Consider the following 22,554-nt stretch of genomic DNA (forward strand, 5'->3'; position numbering starts at 1 on the left):
TATATATATTTATGACTAGCTGAAGTACCTGCCGTTGCCCGGGGAAATTCAATATCTAAATTATGGTTTCCTATAAGTTACCGATCTTGGGTGTCACACAATGCGCTCAAACCCCTTTCTCTTTTTTTAACTTTTTTTTTGGGGGGGGGGGGGGGGGGGGGGGTTGTCATTTTTGTTCTTTTTATTTATTTTTTGGTTTTGGTTTCTTTAATTTCAGATACATGGCTACTGTAGTGATCCAGCAATGGGGTTAGTAAACAAAGTACCCCAGAGGTCAAAATTTTGGATCCAAATCTAGCCCTCGACCTTCCCCTGGATGAAAGAGGAGGCCATGCAAAGTTTGGTTGCACTGGCTCCTGCGGGGTCCAAATGCATAAAGGAAAAGACAGACAAACAAACTTTCTTCTTTATATATTGACATATTATACATTATACATTCAATTAAACCCAATTAATATCACCCTCCTCTCATGATCACCTTAAAACGTCACAGCTAAAATATAATAGCCGTCAATGGAGACACTCCTGATAATATTATCATTAATATCAACAAAATTAATCAGTCAGACAAGTGATTTCCACTTACATAAGATCACATACAAGTATGCATGCAAGTTATCCTACAGTATTGAAATGTTATATAAAACAGCACATAGCACACATAATTATGTCTAATTATTACAATGCATAATATGTACATTATAGTAGACAGACTGCACTGATTGCAAATCAGTGCATCACCTTGTACAATATTTTGATTTCCACAGAGAGAACAGGTATATTTGTTGTATAAACACTTTTTAATGCTTACTTTACTTTGCTAGGTTTTGGTGAACTCCTGATCAAGTCAACTCTGGTTATTGTCTTCATTCTGTGCACAGTACCTTTGAAATTATATTAAAAGGGTTGTACTGTGAATCTTTCTTGTTCTGCACCTGCAGTTAGATTGAGGATGACCCGTTTTTGTATCACCAGTACTGATTGTACTCAAATCTAAAATAAAAATAAATCAACCTGGAGAATTTTAAATACAACGTATGGTGAAACTATTAGTAGCTCAATCAAGCTTGGGCCAATGCCTTAATTTTTTTTTTTTAATATATGATTTAACTTTCCTTATGTTGCCTTCACTCTCCAGCCTTTGCCAGGAAGAAAATCACTTCTACTTAAGTTATGGCTTGGGTTAAATAAATTACTATTTTAACTGGGATGCACATGTTTATGAAATGCAGATGGTGAGCAGACAGAAGAAAATGCTGCAGGAAATGACATCATGGTTTTCCCAGACTAAAATGTCTCCTTCCTGTTAAAATCAAGTTTTGTGTGCATTTAAATTTAGGTGCTGGGACTTTTGTGCATTGTTGATTCATAATTAAAACCTCAACAAACATTTTAACAAGATTAAGTATTAAACAGATCTACAATGTGTTTTAAAGTGAGTTATATACATTTGGATATACTCTTTGTATCAGCTGCATTGAACTGTGCCTGGATGAGTGAAGAGAAGTAAGCAGTGTTGCGTGTATTCAAGTTAGATGTTAATACTTTGTTGGGATTTAAAAGTGAAATCACAAAGACTTGCGAGGCTAGATCACTACAGGTCTTTGTGATTCACCATCAGCAAGTTAGACATGAGCCCTTACTATGGGCCCTATTTGTAAAACGGTGCCAATAAAGTGGGTTGTAACACACTATCGACATTCAACTTCAGCATAGTATACTTCCAGTCACTTAGTCAGGCACGGTGTACTGCAGCTGTAGTGAAACAAAGAGTGACTTGAATGTTGTCAAGTCCCGAAGCCCCTGAAACTTGTTTCACAATTATGTTATTGAAGTTTCAGTGCAGCCTCAAAACAAACACGTTCCTCTAAAAGGCGTGTTATTTATTGTGGTACCGGGTATAAAAAAATAAAGTGTAAGGTACACTGCTGCTTGTAATACACTACCAAAACCTCCAGTAATATCACCTTACACAATTTAAAGGCAAATTTTAATTCTCATCCCATATACTGTCTTTCTATGCAAAGCAATTGTCTTTATACATATTTGCTGCTTGTATCTAACAAACATTTAATACAGACCTTTATAAATGGGGACCTTGTGTTTGGTTTTTTTTTTTAGATCATGTCTGCTTTCCAAACAGTCACCCTCCATTTAATATTACTGGTAGAAAACATGCAACTTAGTAAATGCAACTGACAGAATAGGAATGTGCCAAAAGCATGTACTTTCTTTCCATCAAATACAGCTTAAATACATTTTCTGCAAAATACTCATTTGGACAAAAAACACTTGGAAAAACAAGTTAGGATTTTGTTTGCAGTGGACATTCTACTTTGTTTTCACTATTATTCCAGAGGTGGATCTTTGTCAATGCAATTCACAAATAAGTGACTGCAACGTGATCTCTGAAAATTGCTATATTTCAAGTGGAAAAAGATCTTACTCTAACATAACATACTAACATTAGCTGTAAAGTATGCTTTCGTCTTTAATGCCTAGGTAAGTTCCTTACAATACTGTATATAGTTTCCAGTAATAACAATAAAGAAAAACAAACAATGGTATTATAAAAAGAAAAACAGAAATAGTTTTTGTGAACACAAAACAAAAAACAAAACCAGTCCCGGTAGCATAATCTGTCACATCAGATCAAATGGTTTGGAAACATGAAATAAAACAGTTGGATGCTTAATTACACACAGGATCCTAGAATACCAAGAATCAACTCACAATTCAATGACCAGCTACTTACGGTTTACATGTATAAAACCCTGTAAGAGACTTCCTGCAATCTGAATCAGCAGTCATACATTTATTTTTGGTTTGTTGTAATTAACTTTATAAGATCAACAAAAATGCTTGTTTTTGTGTGGTCTTCCTTCCCCTTAGCCATTCAGCATAAAATAAATAAGTATTTTCCAAAAGCAACTGGACGTCTACCTAGATTAAGAAGCAGGATTCCAGTGCCAAGATTGCCTAATACCTTCAGCCACTAACACCATAGAACTGTGAGCAAAAATGAACACCACAATTTTTGGGAACATAAATGCATAATTGTGATAAAGTGTAGTGCCATTAATTAACTTTAAATAACCAACAAATTAATAAAGCAACACATGTGTGTCTTGGTGAGCAAACACTCAATAACTGCAAATGAGCTCCACAATAGAATAACAAATTGAGGGTGCAATTTAGCACAAATTTAAATAATAATTACCAATTATGTTCTGGTGTACCAAATACATAATAAACCAAAGCAAGCACAAAGATCCGCACTGGAAATCGCCTGAGATGTTTCCTATACATTATCTACAAACCTGGCCATTTGAACCTCTTCTGAACTTAACACAAGAAAGCCAAAAGAAAACAGATACTGCTTGCACTACAGCAAAGACACTGCTGTGGACAGTATATTTAGAAATAATACAAAGATTGCATTCTTACAGGTTTAAATAACCGGTATTACTTAGTTGCAGTACAAGGTGGAATCCTTTTTTATTGATCACTACAAAATTTACAGAAGACACAAAATTACATTGGCCATGTTTATACCTACATTATCTACATCTTTCTAGTGGGGGTGGTCATTATATTTTTCATTTATAATCTTTGCTGCCAACACTTCACACAGATAAATACTCATATGGACTGTGTGTTTTTTCCAGATTCTTAAAGCTCTGTGAAACACTGCCAACTGAAAACAGGAAATACCTTCAATTCTTCCACCTATACCACAGTTGAGGCATAACGGTGCTTTATATTTAAAGGATTCCATTAACAATTCATTGTTGGGCATCTGGTAATAATATTGAAATCAAGTTTCAAATATTAACTACTGCTTATACCACATGCACTTTGTAAAAGTAGCTGTAATTGCCTATAAACCACCAAAAGGATTTTAAAGAAAAGTGTCTGTATGGATTTACCAGATGTGGTAACCTACAAATCTTTGACGTGCCATGTGCCAAAGAATATAAATATTCCACATATATATATAAATATCCCATATTATATATAATGTTGCTGAATATTAACTTACATAAAAATACTAATCACAGATATAAATAATGAATCTTACTGAATCAGGGCAGTTGTAAAAACAGACAAAGAACCTATAATATTGCCAAGACAGCCCAAGTTAAAAGTCATATCATTTCCAGTTAGTAATCTGCTTGTACCCAGTTTTAAAGCTCAGTGTGACTTAGGCACACAAAAGACCTTTGGGATTACAATTTAAAGTAGTGACTTAACTAGGATTTGAACCCAGGAATTATGGGCTCTAACCACCATGGAACAACCTTTAAACAAACAATGACTTGGACGTTAATTCGCAAGTGAAGTCCTTATCACAGTGTGGTGATTTTTTGGAAGCAGGGTGCATGCACATACAGTACTCTGGATTCTAATAACTTAAGGAAGGCCTTTTTTGTTTTAATTATTGTAGTGTCCATTCCTCTTATAAAGTGCTTAAGGGAGCATGGTTGTCATTCACTGTTTGAGGAGGTCCTTCAGCACTGCCCCAGCACTGGCATCAGAAGACACAGGTAAAGGTGTGAATGTAGGCAAGGCATCAGAGATGGGCTTCATGAGAAGATGGCCGGTCCCACCTGCTCCAGGGGCTGCTGTTGTCATGAGAGGCACAGCGGCTGAACGTGGGGCCAAAAAGGGATTGAAGTCTATCCTTTTGTTTGCTCCAGGAAGACCTGGAGAAAATTACCACAAGCTTAACATTATACTACCAGCAGTCTTATAGATCAAAACTATGAAATCATGATTTTGCATTTATTTCAATATATATATTTCATCTGTGACATTTAAAAAATAAAACTTTACATACTGAACAAAAATACCTGAACATGCCCAATGCATTTGTTGCCTTCAGTCTAGCTACCTTTGCCAAGCAATAATCCACTCTAAAATCATTACTTTTTACTACCTGGTTATCATTATGGTTTTTAGTCAGAGACTGACATTGTCTACAGTTAATGTTGCACTTTCTGTGGCACGTGTTGCTGTACTAAGCAGTTTACCTGTGGCATTGGCTGCTGTGCTGCTGGAATGCTTGCCAGGTGGTGGTGCACTCAAAGGCTTCATGTCATACACAGGCAGCTTCGGTGGTGGCCTCGACTCTACTTCCAAAAACTTTACAAACAACTCGGAGAAAGACTGGAACAGAAAACAAGTATTTTTCTTCAGAAAATGTCATGAAACTGCAATTATATTGTTAACTCAAGCAAATGTAACATTTCATGTGCAGCACTTGCTTTGGCATCAATACAAAAAAACAAAAAACAAAAAGAAAACAACTTGTGTTAAAACTCACATTGTTTAAAACGGATGCATGCCCTGGTCTCAGAGGTGTGTTCGGGACACTTTGAGCACTTCTGCCACCAAGCCAACTAGACACCCACCCAGTAACACCACGACCTTCCTCCATCAGCTGTGAAAAGACAAACCACAAAATAAGAGAATACAGGGAAATTGCCGTGATGCAAAAATCATTAATGGAAAATGTTAAGCTCAAGAAAATCCAGCAGTTAAATATAATATTCTAGTTTAAGCTGAGTTGTAACTGAATTTACCACTAATTTCAAAGTCTGTGTTTCTTTAAAGCTGCAGGGAAATTCTGTAAAACAGCTGGCACACACTTCCATTGTTTCTGCCAACTGCAGAATCGTGAAAAAGCAACTACTTCAATAATTGCCTGACTCTGCACATGTACAATATAATAATTAAACATCACTTTAAATGACTTACTGTACTATTCAGGTTTAATAAACTGAGGACTGTTAATGATCTTAAGAGCGTCCACGCTAAATACAGATGCAGTTCTATAAATAATCCGACTCATGCAGACGTCTTTCCATTGTATTTTACTGTATTAACATCTGGTTTCACAGACCCCGATTAGAACTAATATAGGACTACCTAATGCCACCTTAGTTAAGGTCGTCCACGATTAGTGCTAATTAGTGGCGCTTGACATAGCCCCAATAGGCTGTCATTCAAGGCAGTGAGCTATCGGAAACAAATGACACACAGAGTCAAATCCTGCTTACACATTTTACATGATTTAACAATCATGGTCTCACGGGATTGAATAACCACAGTCAACAATGACATTCAAGTTATACAAATTCAGAACAATTACAAATATAGAACTACAGTATGTTCAGGAACAATGGTTGTTACGGTGCCTTTCACATTCAAAGTGTACTGCTGTAAGAAAGATAGAGACCGTTAACGAGATTTTTGTATTTATTTAATTGTGAATCCTACCTCATCCATCTCTTCTTTCTGGAGTCCCAACACACTTCCCATTAACCTGAGAACCTCCTGTTGCTTGTTCTTTGGAGTATGAAAGTGACCAACAAACAAGTTCCTCATTAGGACTCTAGAAAAAGTGCATGAAGTGTGATTACGCAATCACAGACAATTTTAAAGTTCTGTGAGAATGTAAAGAAAGTTAAGTGCAACTATTAGAGAACTAGTATATAGGGTAAAAAAGGGAACACATTTTTACTTTACGTTACCACCATGTAGTGGAAATGACCGTCAGCTTGCTCACTACAGCATTTTATATTATTTGACAACTAATTTAACAAAAAGTGCTTCCTGGTAACATGCAAGCTCTGGTTAATTTGTCTTTTGGTGAAATTAATGCTTTCAGGACTGCATTTTAGGAGTAAATTCTATACTTACTTGTCTACTTTCCCTTCAGTACTGTTCACAAGATTCATAAGCTTATTCTGAGCATCTTCCAGCATCTCCTGTCTAAGGCCCACTATATAACAAACACAGTAAGTCTCTCGTGCATTAGTTAAACATTGTTTGCATCCATTAACATTCCATTCAAATCAAATTCAAATGTTTCTCATTAGTAATATAAATATGCACTAATGGGTTTACAAATTTTCATAAAAGGCTGCCAAAGTCAGCAAGTTTCTAGTCTATGAGCCCAGCTTTTGATACCAGTAACCCAGACATTTACAACTCCAAAAATCAGATGTGTTTAACCATTTAAGGCAGCATTATAAAAAATACATGTCTGGCATTCCATCCCCTTGCATCAAGAATAGTAAGAATCTAAATTAATACTACTGGCCAGCAAGATCATGTCTAGGAATTTATCTGAAGGTAATTAAATCGGAGGCTATAATTTAGTACAGCCTGTGAAATTGTGATACGTTAACAGTAAAAGCATTGTATCAAAAGCAAAGGCTTTTGGTGCCTCAGGCAACAACTTTCCAGCACACCAAAGCCAGGATTGAATTATACCTACAGGTGCCTACTCCATTAACACTGGCATAAACATTGGAGGTTTTGTTAATTCCAGTCTGCTTTCCATTCCAAGGAAATTAAAACAGGTTAATTGAGCATTGTCAGCCAGACTGAATCCCTGTGTTTCAGAGATGTAGCACCTCACCTTGTCTATTTAATTCCTCAATTTGCTCTTCTTTCAGGTCCAGCTGATCAGTGAGTCTTGACGCAGATTCCAGGGCTGTATTGGCTTCATCCAGATTCGTCTGAGAGTTGGAGGAGAGGATATTTAAAAAACAGTATGTCTTGATTGTTGACAAGAAAGGTAAAACATAATAAATAATAAAAAATATTCTGTAGTAATGATTCCATGAAAGTTGTCTGAACTAAAGAAAAGAAAAAGTAGACCATTTTGCCAAACTGAACTGATTCCAAACAGCCACATGTTAAGAATATTTCAGTATGATAATGACTCAAAAACACATCAAGATTATTTATGCTTCAGCTGGAAGATATTAGGATTAAAAAGGCAATTATGGCAGACTAAGGGGTTGGTTTGATCAACCTATACCCCACTGGGGTAAGCCACAGATAGATTTTGTTAAGAGTGTTTTACAGCACTGGAGAATCACCTTGGATTGAATCAACCATTTATCCTTGGTTATCACAGGATTAACTGAAAAAAATAAGTGCTGGATTCAATGCACGTGGATTCTCCAGTGCTGTAAAATGCTCTAACAAAACCCAGCTGTGGAAGTGCTTAGAGTCACACATATCTAACATGTCAGAACAAGTATATTAACCCTTTGCGGTCCATTGTCGGACTGGGTCCGACATTGCAATTATTCCTCTCAGGTCCTTTGTCGGACTGGGTCTGACATCATTATAGCAACGCAAAAAACGGGTTTCTAGTCGTTTTTTCTCCGGAAAAAGCCGAGAAAACCATTCAATTGCCGAGTGGGAGCGACAGGAGCCGAGACAAGTCGGAAAAAAAAAATAAAAAAAAAAGGAGCGTATCTCATGATTAGTTATACATGGCCCTGATATCAGATAATGGGGCGGTCATAGTAAACAAGCTGGCTGAGTGCGTCAGCACACAGAGACTATCATGGACATTTGCAGAGCTTTTTCCAGATGTTATAGCAATAAAATAATGACTTGGATCACATTATTGAGGAGTTTGGTGATAAAACGAGTGATCAGGAGATGATTGATCGGTATGTACGACTATTATTTTTATTATTATTTATTTCTTACATGTGTGAAAGCGATAGCGAACGAAAGGGTGGGGCGGGGCTGGAGATGCCAAGTGAGTGCTTTGTTGATATGCAGGGCCATTTAAACCCGTTTGACTGTGAAAAAAAATACTTTTAAACAGCACGTCTAAAATTAACTGCGCGTGTGAAAATTAATTAGACCTGGCGTGCCTGACGCGCATTTAATAAATTATTAAGAATGTTCAACAGAAGTGTGGTTCTCTTTACTATGTTTGGTTCAGGATTTGATCACCCTTTTATTTCCTTTAACATTTTATTGGGAAGTGGAAAATCATTAATGCAGAGGTCTTTTTCCTGGTTAAGTTAACTTTGCACATTGCTATGTGTCTGATATTTCCTTAGGATTCTTCCTCAGGCAGAGGAACATACCTGCAGGCTTGACACTCGGTCCCCCAGTTTTTCTGCTTTCCTCTTCCACTCTGCCTTTTCCTTCTTGTGCTTCTCCAGTTCTGCTGAATACATGGCTTTCTCCTCTAGAATAAGAAAACAAGACTCAATTATAATTTGTTCATATTTGTATTTAAAACTACATGCTAAAATGTATTCTAGTTTGAAAATAATACTATAGGTTTATAAAGTTTGTTTTTTCAACATTGGGAAGCACATCTGCCATCTCTTGTCTTGACTCACCTTGTTGGAATTGTTCTAGCACCATCTGCAGGTTCGAGAGTGACACTGCATACTGTTTCACTTGCTCTTGTGACATGTTCAGCTGTACTAAGGTTTCATCTCTCTGACGCACAACAGTGTTCAATTGCTCCTGTAATGATTCCACTTGCATACTTGCTTGGTGGCTAAAATAAAACATAAAAAATAAAAAAAACACAGCATAAGATATACATATTTGCACACACACACAAAAAAAAACAAATTCAACTGTATATACCTAAGAGTCTTCTTGATTTCCTCTCCAACAAATAATTTATTTTCTTCCATATTCTGTGTTTTTCATTATATAAAGCTCTCTTTGTGCATCTTTTAAGTTACCAACATGATGATAACTTTTCAAAACCTTGACAAGAGACCAAATTTGACAAATCCATACATTACCATTAATTGTTTTATTGAATTTGGTTGCTACCAACCTGCATGTATCTCTCCAGAACTGAGTGAGAAAACGATAAACAGTGCCAAACAGTTTGTTTGCTACAGCTGCATGTATACCTTGCACTTTCCACAGCAGTGGAGGAGGAGTCTAGCTTTTCTTGTAGGGCCGTGACCTTCCTCCTCAATTCTGTCTCTCGGTCCCCTGCAGCAACAGCCTCCCGGGTGTATGAATCCTCCATCTCGATCAGGTGATTACGCAGACGATCCAGCTCCTGTGCTAGCCGCTGCTCCTTGTCACGCAAGTGCTGCAACTGAGATCACAGTTCATGCCTTTGATACTCAGCTTGTTAAACCTTCACTTAATATTCAAATCTGTATGAATGTGTGTGTCACATACTCAGTTTCAGCAACAAAGCTGACTTTAGTCATTGGTAAAATTGGTAAATACTATAACATAACAAGGGTGTTAGTCTTGGACACTGAAAAGGTTCCACAGAGCATAATCATCACAGTTAGGCATGCTGATCTACAGTATTATTCCGTTCACAAGGTATCTGGGTTGGTTTACAATAATTATGAAAAATGTTCACCTCATTCTGAATAGCACTTGTTTCCATCTGCTTCTGCTTTAGAGCTAGCATCATCTGGTCTCTCTCTTTTTGGAATTTGACTGCCTTTTCGTGCATTGACTTTACCTCATTCAACAACTGGTTTAATTCACCTGATTTACCCTGTTAAGAGATTGCAAAGGGTTTATTAAAACAAATATCCAGAGCAAAGCTCTGATTTAAAACTGAATGAAACAGGTTATTCAAGCAATGAATGAAAGTGAAATGTTCCCAAAATCTACAGTTCAAAGCTACTAACCTGCTCCCTTTCTTTCAGCATTTTCTCCAAGGCAGATGCCTTTTCCCTCATGGAATTTGACTCAAACTCTTTCTCCCTCAAAAGCATGGAAAACTGCATGTTTGTCTCCTGCAACGCTCTGAACTCAGTCTCTTTCTCTCTGGACCTCACCATTATTTGGTCATTCTCCTCTTTTAGCTTGTGAATGTCCATTTCCAAAATCACCGTTCTTTCTTTGAGATTGGTCACTGCTTGTTTCAACACTTCATTGTCATTTTCCTTGTTTCTCAGACTTTCAGTCAAAGGGTTCAGCTGGTCACCTTTGGATTTGATAAGAAGGTCTTTTTCTCTTAGAGATTTCTGAAGAACATCGAGTCTATCCTTTGTCTGCTTGATCTCAGATGCTGCTGCTTCTTGTCCTTTTTTTTCACTTTCAGATGTAGAAGCTAAAGAGTTGGACAACCGATGGTTATTTTCTTTAAGAGTCCTTATAGTTGTATCTTTCTCCTCTATAACTTTCCTCAAATGTTCCAGCTCAAGATGCAGCCTTTTTACCTGTCCTTCATTCTCTTCCTGAATTGTACCTTCGGATGGAGTAGCTGTCATTAAAGGAGTTATTACTTCTGGAATGTTCACCACTAGATCTAGGCCTAGTTTTTCAAGTAGGAAGTCCTTGGTGCTGCTAAGCTGACTGATACTTTGCTGAACCTGAGCAAGTTCCTGACTTAGACTACCTAGCTTCTTCTCCTTCTGCTCATAACCCTGGATCAAGCTGTTATAATGGACAGACAGTTTAGAGTTGCAGTCGTTTTCGGACAAGACCTGGCTTTGTAGTTTGATAAGTTCTTCCTGGAGCTGAGCCGACTCATGTTGCATGTTCTTGACGGTGGTAATAACCTGCTGCTTCCATTCCTCCATCTTCTTCACCTGCTGTTTTAAATTGTCCCGTTCCTGGAGAAGCTCTTCAAACTGATTACTGCTCACACCACTTGATTCGCTGCCCGGACCGCTATTGGAAGTTTGAAGGACTGTCAACAAGGTTTGGCATTTCTGTGTCAAGGCATCTATCTCAATGTCTTTTTCCCTGATGATTCTTGAAAGGTTTTGGATAGTCTCTCGCACCATATCTTGGCTTCCAATATCATTCATGCTAGACATCTTCTGATTTTCTTCTTGGAGCTTCAGAAGGGCAGTTTCTTTGGCAGCTACAATGTCCATGAGTCTATGATATTCAGACTTCAGCTGACTATTCTCTCTGGTCTTCTCATTCAACACTGCCAATACTTGTTCTCTTTCCACTGCATAAGCTTGTATCTGTTGTTGCAGATAGATAACATCTTGCGTGTAGGTTCCAGAGGTGACTCTTGCATGAAGAGCTTGTATCTCCAAGTCCTTCTGCTGGATGATATGAGTAAGTTTACCAACTTCATCTTTTGAGCCAACCAGCTGATCCAACTGTTTGGTCAAGGACAAGTTCTTCTCATTAAGAAGATTCATCTCTATTTCTTTTTCCTTCATCCCATTGACCAGTCTGTCAATCTCAACTTTGGACAAATCATGTTTCTCATTCCCATTCTCCCGGTTCAACGACTCACTCTTATCTTCCTGCAGAATAACTGAATCAGTGTGGATTACTTGCATTTCCCTCTGAAACTGCATCTTGATCTGATCTATGGACTCCTGAAGGCTAACAATCTCCTTATCTTTCTCCAAGATGAGTTTCTCATATGTAAAAGTCATTGTTTTGGCCTGATCCAGCTCCCTTTCTTGTTCCTGCAAGGAATCCTGAAAGCTTCCTTTTTGCTCCTTCATTGTCTTCTTTAGAGCCGTTATCTCATCTTCTAAGCCATCCTTTTTTGTTTTGAGTTGTGCGATCTCAGTCTCCAGTTCTGTTATTATATCCAGAGTTTTGGGCTCAGCAACGGATTGGGGTCTACTCTGCTGGTCCTTCAGTCGATCGATTTCCTCTTTGAGGTGACTGTTTTCTTCTTTCATCACAGCAAGCTGTTTATCTTTTTCTTCAAGGGCATGCTTAAGGACCTCACATTCTTTAGTTGCCTTGGCACACTTCTCCAGTTCCTTTTGAGATTCTGTCACCCTTTCTTTAAACTTTTCCATAAACACATCCTTCTCTTTGATTAACTCTGTCAGCTGTTTCTGTCCAGATAAGCTAGACGTCAGCATCTCTTTAGTTTCTTGGTGGTCAGCTTCCATTTGCTCAATGCTTTGTTTTAGCTCGGATATCTCTAAGTCCTTCTGCTGGTTCAATTTAACCAGGCGCTCATGCTCTGTTTGTAAGGCAGAGGCATCCATATTCTGTGCCCTTGTAAGTTCCTCAATAGTTTGCCGATATTGTTTAGCCTGTTCCATTAACCTCTTTTCAGTCTGGTTCAGTTCAGTTTTCAATTGTACCTTTTCCATTCTTAAAGCTTCCAGCCTAGTGTCTTTTTCCATGGTGACCTTGTCTTTAACAGACTGTGCATCTCTAAGCTGCTGATTCACAACTTCTAGACTCCCTTCAGCATTCTTGTAATCTACTTGCAGCTTTTTAACTTCCATTTTGAGCTCATAATTTGTAGCCAGTACTTTTTCATGCAAGTTTTTGCTTTCTAAAATTTCTCGTCTCAATTTAGAAATTTCTCTTTCCTTTTGTTCAAGTAGCTGCTCCTGCTGCCCACTGTCTGAAGTGCTGTCACCAGACTTTGATAACTCCAGCTTGGCTGCAGAAAGCTCCTCTTCAGCTTTCTGCAGCTGTTCCTTCAGCTCAGAGTTCTCCTTCTTAAAATCTGTGCTGCGCTCTTGAGCTTTCCCCAGTTGCTGTTTGAGGTCCTTCATGGTTTCCTGGATTTGCTGTTTACTCATGTGCATATCATTGAGGGTGAATGCACTCCGGCTCAGTTTTTCACGCTGTGACTCTACCTCCTTTTGCATTGTCTTGTGTTGTGACTCACGTTTGACCAGATCCTTTCTAGTGCTCTCCAGTTCTGATTGTAATCGATCTATGGTGATATCTGCCTCTTTACGTTGCTGCACCAGCTGATCCTTGATTGAAATCAGGTGCTGAAATATTAAAACAGTTCAGTTGTGAAACAATTCAAAAAATGAACCCTTACAACTAACTCAGGATCACTAACTTTCATATGTGTATACTATAACAAAATAATTTCTTGCTAATCATACACAGTTTTAGGTCTCCTCAGGACATGCCTTTTTAACACTAAAAACAAACATATAAAAACTCTGGTTTAAGAATTCCAGACATAAATATTCTTATTTCCTAACTGCAGAAATCAATGATCTAGATTTTAAAACTTTATCTTGAAGTTGTATGCTACTTACCCGAGTTGCCTCTTGGTTCTGTTTATCTAATTCTTCTACTTCTGCCATCAGTGTGTCCCTTTCCATGGTGCAGTCTGCCAACAGTCTCTCTTTTTCTTGCAGTTTTTCACTCAGTTCTTTCACTTCCAATAACTCTGCTCCAAGTTCTTCATTAATTCCAGCATTGTCCTCAACCGTTTGCTGAGGTTTTATGTTTTCAAGCTGTTCCTGCAGAATTGTCTAAAAAAAGAAAACACACTTCTGTATAAATTATTAGGAAATATAATTGACAAGATTACTACTTATAATATAGTATACTATTGGTGTTAATTGTAATATACAGTCAGTTTGTTAATATTTAAAAACACACAACTACAATATTACACTTAACTTTTAAAAACAGTAAAACAAAAGTACTATTTTTTTGACAGCACATACCTTTTCTTTCTCTATCTGTTCCTTTTCTTCCTTCAAGGTCGTAATTATTGTATTCAATTCTAAAATGTCTGCATGTTCTACTTCAGCTTTGGACTGAAAAAAATAAAAATCAAATAGTGTACACATTTCTACAGTTTAAAGAGATGGTTTTAAAAAAAAGTATATTTATTTTTTTGTTTTACAAATGGATTCTCCAAATGGTTATTTACACAGATTCAGAATTAAAATGGTGTTTAACAACCTAATAAATCAAATCCATTTTCACTATTATAAACTTGCCTTCTGATATTGTCATAATCCAGAAAAAGTTATGTTTGACCTATTCAATGTTTAGACGGACAACCAGGTACTACAAGTATAGCTGCTAGCAAAGCCACAAAACTAAAGACTTGTCTACTCTGTGGAATTGAAAAATGCAACTTAAAAAAATATATAAATAAATAAATAAATAAATAAATAAATAAATGAGCAGGTGTCTTACTGGTGTCCTGGCTGAAATGTTCAATACTGCATTCTTGCTTGGCAAAAAGTCACACTTTTTTTAACCACAGCAGAGATGCAAGCTAGAGTATTAGTGAATGTTTCTCTTACTAAACATGTCATGCAAAAAAATACATAATTCTACAATTCTCTTATATATTTTTTTTAAATTTAGTAAATCGCCAATTATTTTATTATTTTCTCCCAATTTGGAATATCCAATTATTTTTAGGCTCAGCTCAGCGCTACCACCCCGCGCTGACTTGGGAGCGGTGAAGACAAACACACGCTGTCCTCCGAAGCGTGTGCCAACAGCTGACCGCTTTTTTTCACACTGCAGACTCACCGTGCAGCCACCTCAGAGCTACAGCATCGGAGGACAATGCAGCTCTTCTGGGCAGCTTACAGGCAAGCCTGGAGGCGCCCGGCCAGACTACAGGGGTCGCTGGTGCGCAGTGAGCCGAGGACAACCTGGCTGACCTAAGGCCCCCCCCAGTGGCGCGCAGCCAATTGTGCACTCCTCCCTGGGAGCTCCCGTCTACGGTCGGCAATACAATAGCCTGGACTCAAACCAGCGACCTCCAGCCAATAGGGCGCATCCTGCACTCCACTCTCAGCGCCTTTACCAGATGCGCCACTAGGGAGACACTTATTTCTACAATTTTAATGTAACATACCTGATTTAGATTTTTCAGCCTTGTTATTTCCTTTTCTGCAGCTGCAAAATAATAATTATAAAAAAAAGGTTTTAGGCAACTTGGTGTACATTTTAAAAACTATATTTAAAAAAAAAAAAAAAAAAAAACAGCTATCACAGGCACCCTACCTACTAATGCTTTTTTCAAGCCATTAATCTCATTTTCAGGATGTGATTTTTGCATAGATTTTTCCGTTTGATCATCCACTCTGGTCTGAAGCTCATCTACAGTGTTCTGCAGCCTTTTGTAAGTCTGCATTAATGTATCTGTCTCAGCCTGAGCATTTTCCTTTTCTTGAAGCAAGGCGACGCGCTCCTGCTCAGCAATGATGAGGCTTTCAGTCATCTCTTTTATCTTGTGCTCCAGTTTTTCTGCACTCTGTTTTCTGGAAGTCAATTCAATCTCCATGGCTCGAATTGTCTGCTGCTGCTCTGAGGCTTTGAAATGTTCGGGGGTCCCTGCACTGGAGCCACCTGAAATTGATAAGGAATTAAGAGAAGCACAGGTTTTCTCTAGATGGTAAGCTACACTTAAATACAAAAAGCAGATGAAAAATAAATAAATCACATTTCTCTTACTAGGCCTTAAACTGTAGAATGTCATGGTTGTAATTTGAAGACAAAATGATTTATTAGTACAGCACTAAAAGCTTGCCTATATTTCCAATTTATAAATGTCTTCACCGGCTTTCCTGACTGACTACTATTGCAGGTTTTTCATTAGTCTGAAGTTTAACGATCGCTTCTACTGCAATTTCCACAACAGTAATTAGGCTCTATCAAACAACTTTCATCTTGTCCCCATGTGGTTGATGGAAACATGGAATTAAAAATGTAATTGAAAGTTTTGTTTTCACCTGGCTGTAACTGCTCCTCCAACTCTTCAATTCTCTCTTCATACTCGACAAGTTCCTTCCGATGCCGGCATGTCATCTCTGACAGTTTATGCCTGTGTGCATCTTGCAATGCTGAGAGCTCATGCTGGTGTTCATCAATTTCCTGGCTCATAGTTTCTTTTAACTCCTGGTATAATAAAATAAATACATACAAGGTATTTGTGTGGTTCAAATCACTAAGGGCCTGATAACACAAATATTGTGAGAGGCATCAAAAAAAAAAAGTATTTCATAAGCACCTCAAATAAACTGCATGTGTCTCTTACCGTAATAGTTTTTTGCAGCTTGTAGATCTCACCCTGGTCAGTACTGACTGCCCCTTGAGTTCTAGAGGTCTAAATCAAATAAAGAAAAGCTTGGTGTTACTAATGACATCAAAAAATTCAAATATCTCTTTTCTTACATCAACAAACTAATCAATATTAAGACCTGGCACCAGATTTACCAATTTTGTCAAATTGGTACAAAGTAAAAACCTAGAAATTTGGCCCAAACAAATAGTATGTGTTTGGTGCAAGAGTGCCCCCTGCTGTTAGCATGCAGAACACCTTTTTTCATTACTTGACTTAAATTTTAGTTAGAGTAGATTGTCTAGTATATAAGTAGCATACAAATCACCTAAATCAATAAATGCCTGTAATAGTGAACACATTCATGTGACATTACAAAGAAAATGGTAAAACTGACCTGTGACAGAGTCCTCCAGTGAGCAACTTCTGCCTGGAGTTTGGACACCTCATTGGACAGGCGGTTGATCTCCTGCTGAGACCAGATCACATCTCCAAAGTCCATATCATCGCCCTGAAAGCTTGGATGAGGTCTATCCCTAGAAAGAAAGGAGGTGGACGTGGAGGTGGCAGGTAATATGGCAGCATCGCCTTGAGCAGACTGTGCAACTGTCTGCAGTTTGTGCAGCTGATCCTGCAGGGTATTCTGCCTGGCTTTCAGGTGGCTTATCTCCACCTAAAAGCAAAAAAAAAAAAAAAAAAAAAAAAAAGTATATATTATATATATATCAATTACTTGATAGGTCTGGTCTTCATCCTAGAGAAAGAAAAAAACACCATACTAGAGCTGACTGCAGATGTGAGCGGGGTTCAAACTCCTGCTATTACTGGGATTCAAATTTAAAATTTAACCAATAAAACATTACCCCTCACCAACAATGCATGCTAAACCTTTGCCAATCAACTTTTAAAACAACTGTCACATTTTCAGACTGACTTTTTAGTTGAAGATTGCTATATAACTTTTGACAAATTAATTTACATACTGAATATGAGGTCACTGTAAAGTTATGTGGCTATTTTGAGCAGCTGCTTTTTTGGAAAAGTCCTTCATGGAGCAATGAAACTTGAAATGAAAAATGAAAGCAGGTAGAGAAAACAAACAATATCTAAATTTTGAAAAGTTATTTTTTCACACCAGCAGTTCAAAGTTGCCAAGTGATTTTACCTAAAACACATAATGTTCACTGTCAGGTCCTGTGCCAGGGTTGTAAATAAATACCTCTTTCTGCTGCAATTGACCCCTGTACTCAGAAGACTGTTGTTTTATCTGGATCTCTGCGGCTTCATGCTTCTCCTCTAGCTCCATGTGGATTTTTTTCAATCGTTCATACTGGGGAAAAAAAAAGATGGTACAAACTAATCAGTAAACACAAATGACAGTTGCCTGCAACTATGAACTAGTAGGAGGTTTGCATGTAAAAACAATCTAATTTAAAAAAAGAAAAGGTTTACACTGACCTCTGATTTCTGTGTGATGTATGCTGCTTCCAGCTCTTTATGTTGCAGTTCAGTGGCAGCATCTGTGGAAAGAAAAAATATTTAGCCAATTAAAAGATGTTTGATAAACAGATTGTCCAAAAATGTCAATAGACAAAAATGTATTGGTTGCATAATGCTAAGAGATGTAATGCTGTAAAAACTAGGTGACAACATTTTTGAAAATTACCCCCAGTTCCTTTTTTTTTTTAATGAAGCTTTTTTGTTAATATGTTGGTAATATCTCTAAAATCCAAACTAATCTAAATCTTGAATGGGTATCAATGTGTTTGTGCATTTAAGTATTGTGTAGTGTTCTAAAAGCAGGATATGGAAACAGCTGCATTAAGAGCTCAGTATATGTATATATATATATATATATATATATATATATATATATATATATATATATATATATATATATATATATATATATATATATATATATATATATATATATGTCAAGCATGCTGGCCGGCCCTGGTTTTACCAGCTGGTTTAAAATACTACACATTCCACAAAGCAGAAAGTGGAAGCTTATTTCAGAGTAGACTCAGCCATTATCATGTATCTTGGCCTTGTACAAAACTGGATAATCCCACAGATCATCCACATCTACAGTACAGCAAACAAAGATAACACCACCCTGCTTTCCCTACCAAATAACATAATTCCCTGAGAAGCAAAATAACATGAACAGTGAACACTCTAACAAAATTAGTGTAATAATAAATGAATATGCTTGATGGGTTATGGGTAACAGTCAATGCAGTAAGCCTAAATTATGTCAGACTTCCAATATTTAATAGTGTATTCTCAAGGCGGACCTATAACAAATTACCATCCCAAACAGTACATGATTATTTGAACTTGCTGCCCCACTCATGACTCACTGACTATTTGGAACCCAAAAAGATCAAAGTTCCCTACAACGCAGCTTGATCTTAATCAGACAGACAATGTTTACTTTTTCTGTGTTACTGCTAGGTTACTTTTTTATAATATTATCACCGTTTTAAAGGCAAGTGTATCAAGTTTATCTGTATCAAGTAAAACACAGTAGGCATGTTCTTTAGGTATTTACATCCTGAAGAACTAGCTTCAGTCAAGGTGCTTGCTGATGGAAAGGCCTGTTTGTAATTGAGGCCATGATTCTGTTACTATGACAGGCACAGATGAGTCGTGGAAAAAAAAAAAAAAACTTTTGGAAATAGTTAAAACTGAGCAGATATTGTACAGATACAATACAAGGAGCAAAGTTCAATATTTAAGATAACAAGTAAATAGGTCAGGCTATAACAAATTCAAAGATCTTTGAAATGGATCAAGATATGACAATCATCCTGGCCCTAATGCAATTTTGTATGCTTGAAAGGCAGTCATTGTCAAACAAAATGCACCCATCTTAGAATCATTTTTATGTTTGAAATATTTTGAAACTTAAGACTTGTGTGAGCTGTGAATGCACAGGTTACATTAATATAAATAAACAGGGGGGAGTGGCCTGGTAGGAAACGTACAGAAAAAGAAAGAAACAAAAAAGTAGTGTCAAGAAACATAAGGATCTGGCAAACTTGTAAATTTGTGTAACTCATGTGTGTAGGCTCAGTGTTCATATTGGAACAGTTAATCTGTTTGAAGCATTGCAGCATGAATGCCTATGAATATAGATGAATACACACCATTATACCACAAAAAAAAAAACGAACTACTGTACTTCAGGGTACTTAATGGTATTCCAGGTTTATTGGTGTGTATACTCTTATGGGGTGCTAATTATTAATCAATTAGAAAGCTCGTCTTTCTTTTCTGCGTACAACGTTGAGTGGATACATTTTTGTTTAGGGGTATTCATATATTTAATTCACACTGTTGCATACAGTATCTGTTTCTTTAAATAAAGCATTTTTTTAAATTGGAATACAGTCTTTAAATCAACAAGTTTGTTGTTTTAACATTAACAATACGGTACAACATGTCAAAAGCATGTCGTGCCATTAAGTACCATTACCGGTTTTGTTTTGTGTTAGTATTGTAATTGACTGTGCATCCATATGTGACACCATGTGCACATCCCAGTTGGTCCTGCACTATATGAACATCTTGCATACAGTTTATAATATTTACATTAAATTGCTATGGATTTTCTTGAAGGCTGCAAGAACATTTTCTTAAGCAGCCAAACAGAAATACATACCTCCAACTTCTTCCGTACCCTCCAGGAGAATGTCTTTGGTAAAGCTAGAGATCTGGCCGGTAAACGATGACAGACTCCCACCAACCTGCCCCAGAGACTGTCCAAGCCCCGTACCGATCCCACCAAGCCAAGAAGCCATTTTTGTAACAGGACCGTCGAGATCACGACCTATAAATAACCGGGTGTTGTCCTCATAAATGCTTTTACTTCGATATTAATGTACTGTTAATATAAAACTTCAACAGCATTTACTACAAATAAAACAAAACAAACAAAAAAAACACAATAACCACACAAACTATTCGATTACGCTTTGTTGATATGATTTATGTATAAACCGGGTATTACACCGTGTTACCCAGGCGGCTTTGAGTTTGAGATTTTCGGTTAATTCCTGCAAGAAAACCCGAGGCTTTTTTTTAACTTGACCGACCGGGGAAAAGGAGCAGCTACAGTTTCTCAAAAAAAAAAACTAAAAAAACCAAAAACACTGACAGGTCCAATAGAAAGGTCAACAATTTCAAATACTAAGCGACAGGTTTTCAATCCCCGGTGTTATTGTTTTTATGTCGGTGTGTACAGCTGTTTTTCCCTGCCAACTCGACGGCAGCCATGTCAGCACTGCTCTCTGTGTGGTACGTGTACAGCAACACAGCAGCATCATGGGATGCTGGCGGACCAACAAGTAAACTGCAAGATTTCAATTTCAAAATACGCTGCAGTGACAAGTTTTGCTGGTCTGCAAAACTGAAACCTACGATTTTTTGGGGTCTCTTTTTGGTTGAAATATTAGCCCTTTTTTGTATTTCTCCCTCTATCCTTTCCACTGGCATTAAGGCCGCCTTGGCAGAATTGGTGAAACCAAGCTTTTATATTACATGGCAACGTGTTAACATTACTACTTGCCTGGATAATATTAAAATAGGAACTTTTTTGGTTTTTTAAATCTAAAAATAAAAATAAAAACATTTCATTACTGTGATTCAGGTAAACCGGATACTAGCAGTGGGCAATGAAAATTATGTGTAAGGTAAATTGAAGATACTACTGCACTGGTACCAAAATATTTAAAAATGCTAGCAATGTTGGGTTTGTGTTCATATAATTGACATGGGTTAATATTATCCTCACTGATAAAATCACTTATTATTTAGACAAACCACGACTGAATCATATTTGTATAACCCCAACCACCCACTTGGTAATCCATATTGTGAACTGTACAGAGTAACCTTACAGACCTTGAACATTGCTATTTGTTTGGAGTTGGTTATATATGAAAGACACCAGCTATTAAAGTATAGGTGTTGTGGCACATTGCAAGTTTACAAGCTTATGTGCTAGTGCCAAATAAAATATTAAATGTGTTTACAAGTATACAGGCTGAAACTACTCATTTTAAGTATATGTAAAACTATTTAATTATGTTTCTGTAGTTATTTAGGATTAGGATTTAAATTATGGCACCACTATCTTTAATAGTGGCTTTTAAAAAATTCCAAGTAATACACAGTTATCACAGGCTTTGTTATTTGATAAAAAAAAAATCCAATAAAAGCACCATAATTAAAATGTATTAGGGTCAAAGTTAGGGTCAAAATGATAAATATATACCATATAAACACATCTGAACATGTGTATGATTATGAACATTGCCTGTGATATGCTTTTGTCAATGGCCCAGGGACCATATACTGATTTCTGGTGGTAAATAGTAATATATACCACGTGCATAGCACGCATTCACCGTTGCTAGCATAGTTAGCTGGATAAAGTAAATACCATTTGGAATTGTGGACTCGTACCTTAAAAGTCTGAAGAAGCATTTTGTTTTGCCACCACGGTCCCGAGCATCGACTCAGGCTTGCAGTGCGATCGTTATTAACTCGCTCTTCTACACAGTAAACAGCCTCGGCGGACAGCATATCCCCTCAGCTTGAATGCTCATGAGCATACAGTAGTGTTTAAATACCATCAAAGATGAGGGACATTGTACATACTGTATATTAACCAGAATACTGGAATGTGAGTTAAACTAAGTTTCCTTTTCATTAACATTGAGTATTTGCATTGTTATCATTGAAAGTTTGCATTCACCCTTTTTGTGTTAGTTTCCGAATACTCCATTTCCACTTTGTTTATTATTATTCTGAGGTCATATATATTAAAAGGGTTTTTTTCCCTTTTATTTTACTTGAGGGTCCAGTGACTTCATTTACAGTGTAGCAGAATACAGGGGTGTTCTTTAAAACATTCTAATTTCTTAGCAGGGGCCATATACAGTCTGACTGCTAATACCTCTAGATTGCACTGCAGTGCACACACATAA

At 37.1% G+C, this 22,554-nt stretch overlaps 1 protein-coding gene across 1 annotated transcript; it reads right to left on the reverse strand.

Annotated features, from left to right (window-relative positions):
• Positions 1-394: 394 nt before the first annotated feature.
• Positions 395-20,943, reverse strand: LOC117418646 (thyroid receptor-interacting protein 11-like). The gene is made up of 21 exons (XM_058991502.1): positions 20,226-20,943; positions 18,011-18,072; positions 17,772-17,882; positions 16,950-17,225; positions 16,529-16,597; positions 16,224-16,389; positions 15,496-15,840; positions 15,347-15,387; positions 14,190-14,282; positions 13,773-13,991; positions 10,455-13,493; positions 10,178-10,318; positions 9,705-9,898; positions 9,171-9,334; positions 8,910-9,013; positions 7,430-7,529; positions 6,706-6,787; positions 6,283-6,397; positions 5,327-5,443; positions 5,034-5,169; positions 395-4,706 (listed from the first exon to the last, which is right to left on the reverse strand). Exons 1-21 carry the CDS (start codon positions 20,362-20,364, stop codon positions 4,492-4,494), a joined length of 5,928 nt encoding a protein of 1,975 aa, XP_058847485.1. The 5' UTR covers positions 20,365-20,943; the 3' UTR covers positions 395-4,491.
• Positions 20,944-22,554: the final 1,611 nt, after the last annotated feature.

Source organism: Acipenser ruthenus, chromosome 18 (genome assembly GCF_902713425.1).
Source record: "Acipenser ruthenus chromosome 18, fAciRut3.2 maternal haplotype, whole genome shotgun sequence".
Classification (NCBI taxonomy): domain Eukaryota; kingdom Metazoa; phylum Chordata; class Actinopteri; order Acipenseriformes; family Acipenseridae; genus Acipenser; species Acipenser ruthenus.

Bases quoted from the DNA above. Each gene is read 5' to 3' on its own strand.
- LOC117418646 (XM_058991502.1), bottom strand. From the start codon at position 20,364: ATGGCTTCTTGGCTTGGTGGGATCGGTACGGGGCTTGGACAGTCTCTG. The intron at 10,319-10,454 runs GTTAGTAGCTTT...ATCTCTTAACAG, and splicing joins TGCTGAAAGAAAGGGAGCAG to GGTAAATCAGGTGAATTAAA. The intron at 9,335-9,704 runs GTATACATGCAG...GTTTTATTTTAG, and splicing joins ACTGCTGTGGAAAGTGCAAG to CCACCAAGCAAGTATGCAAG.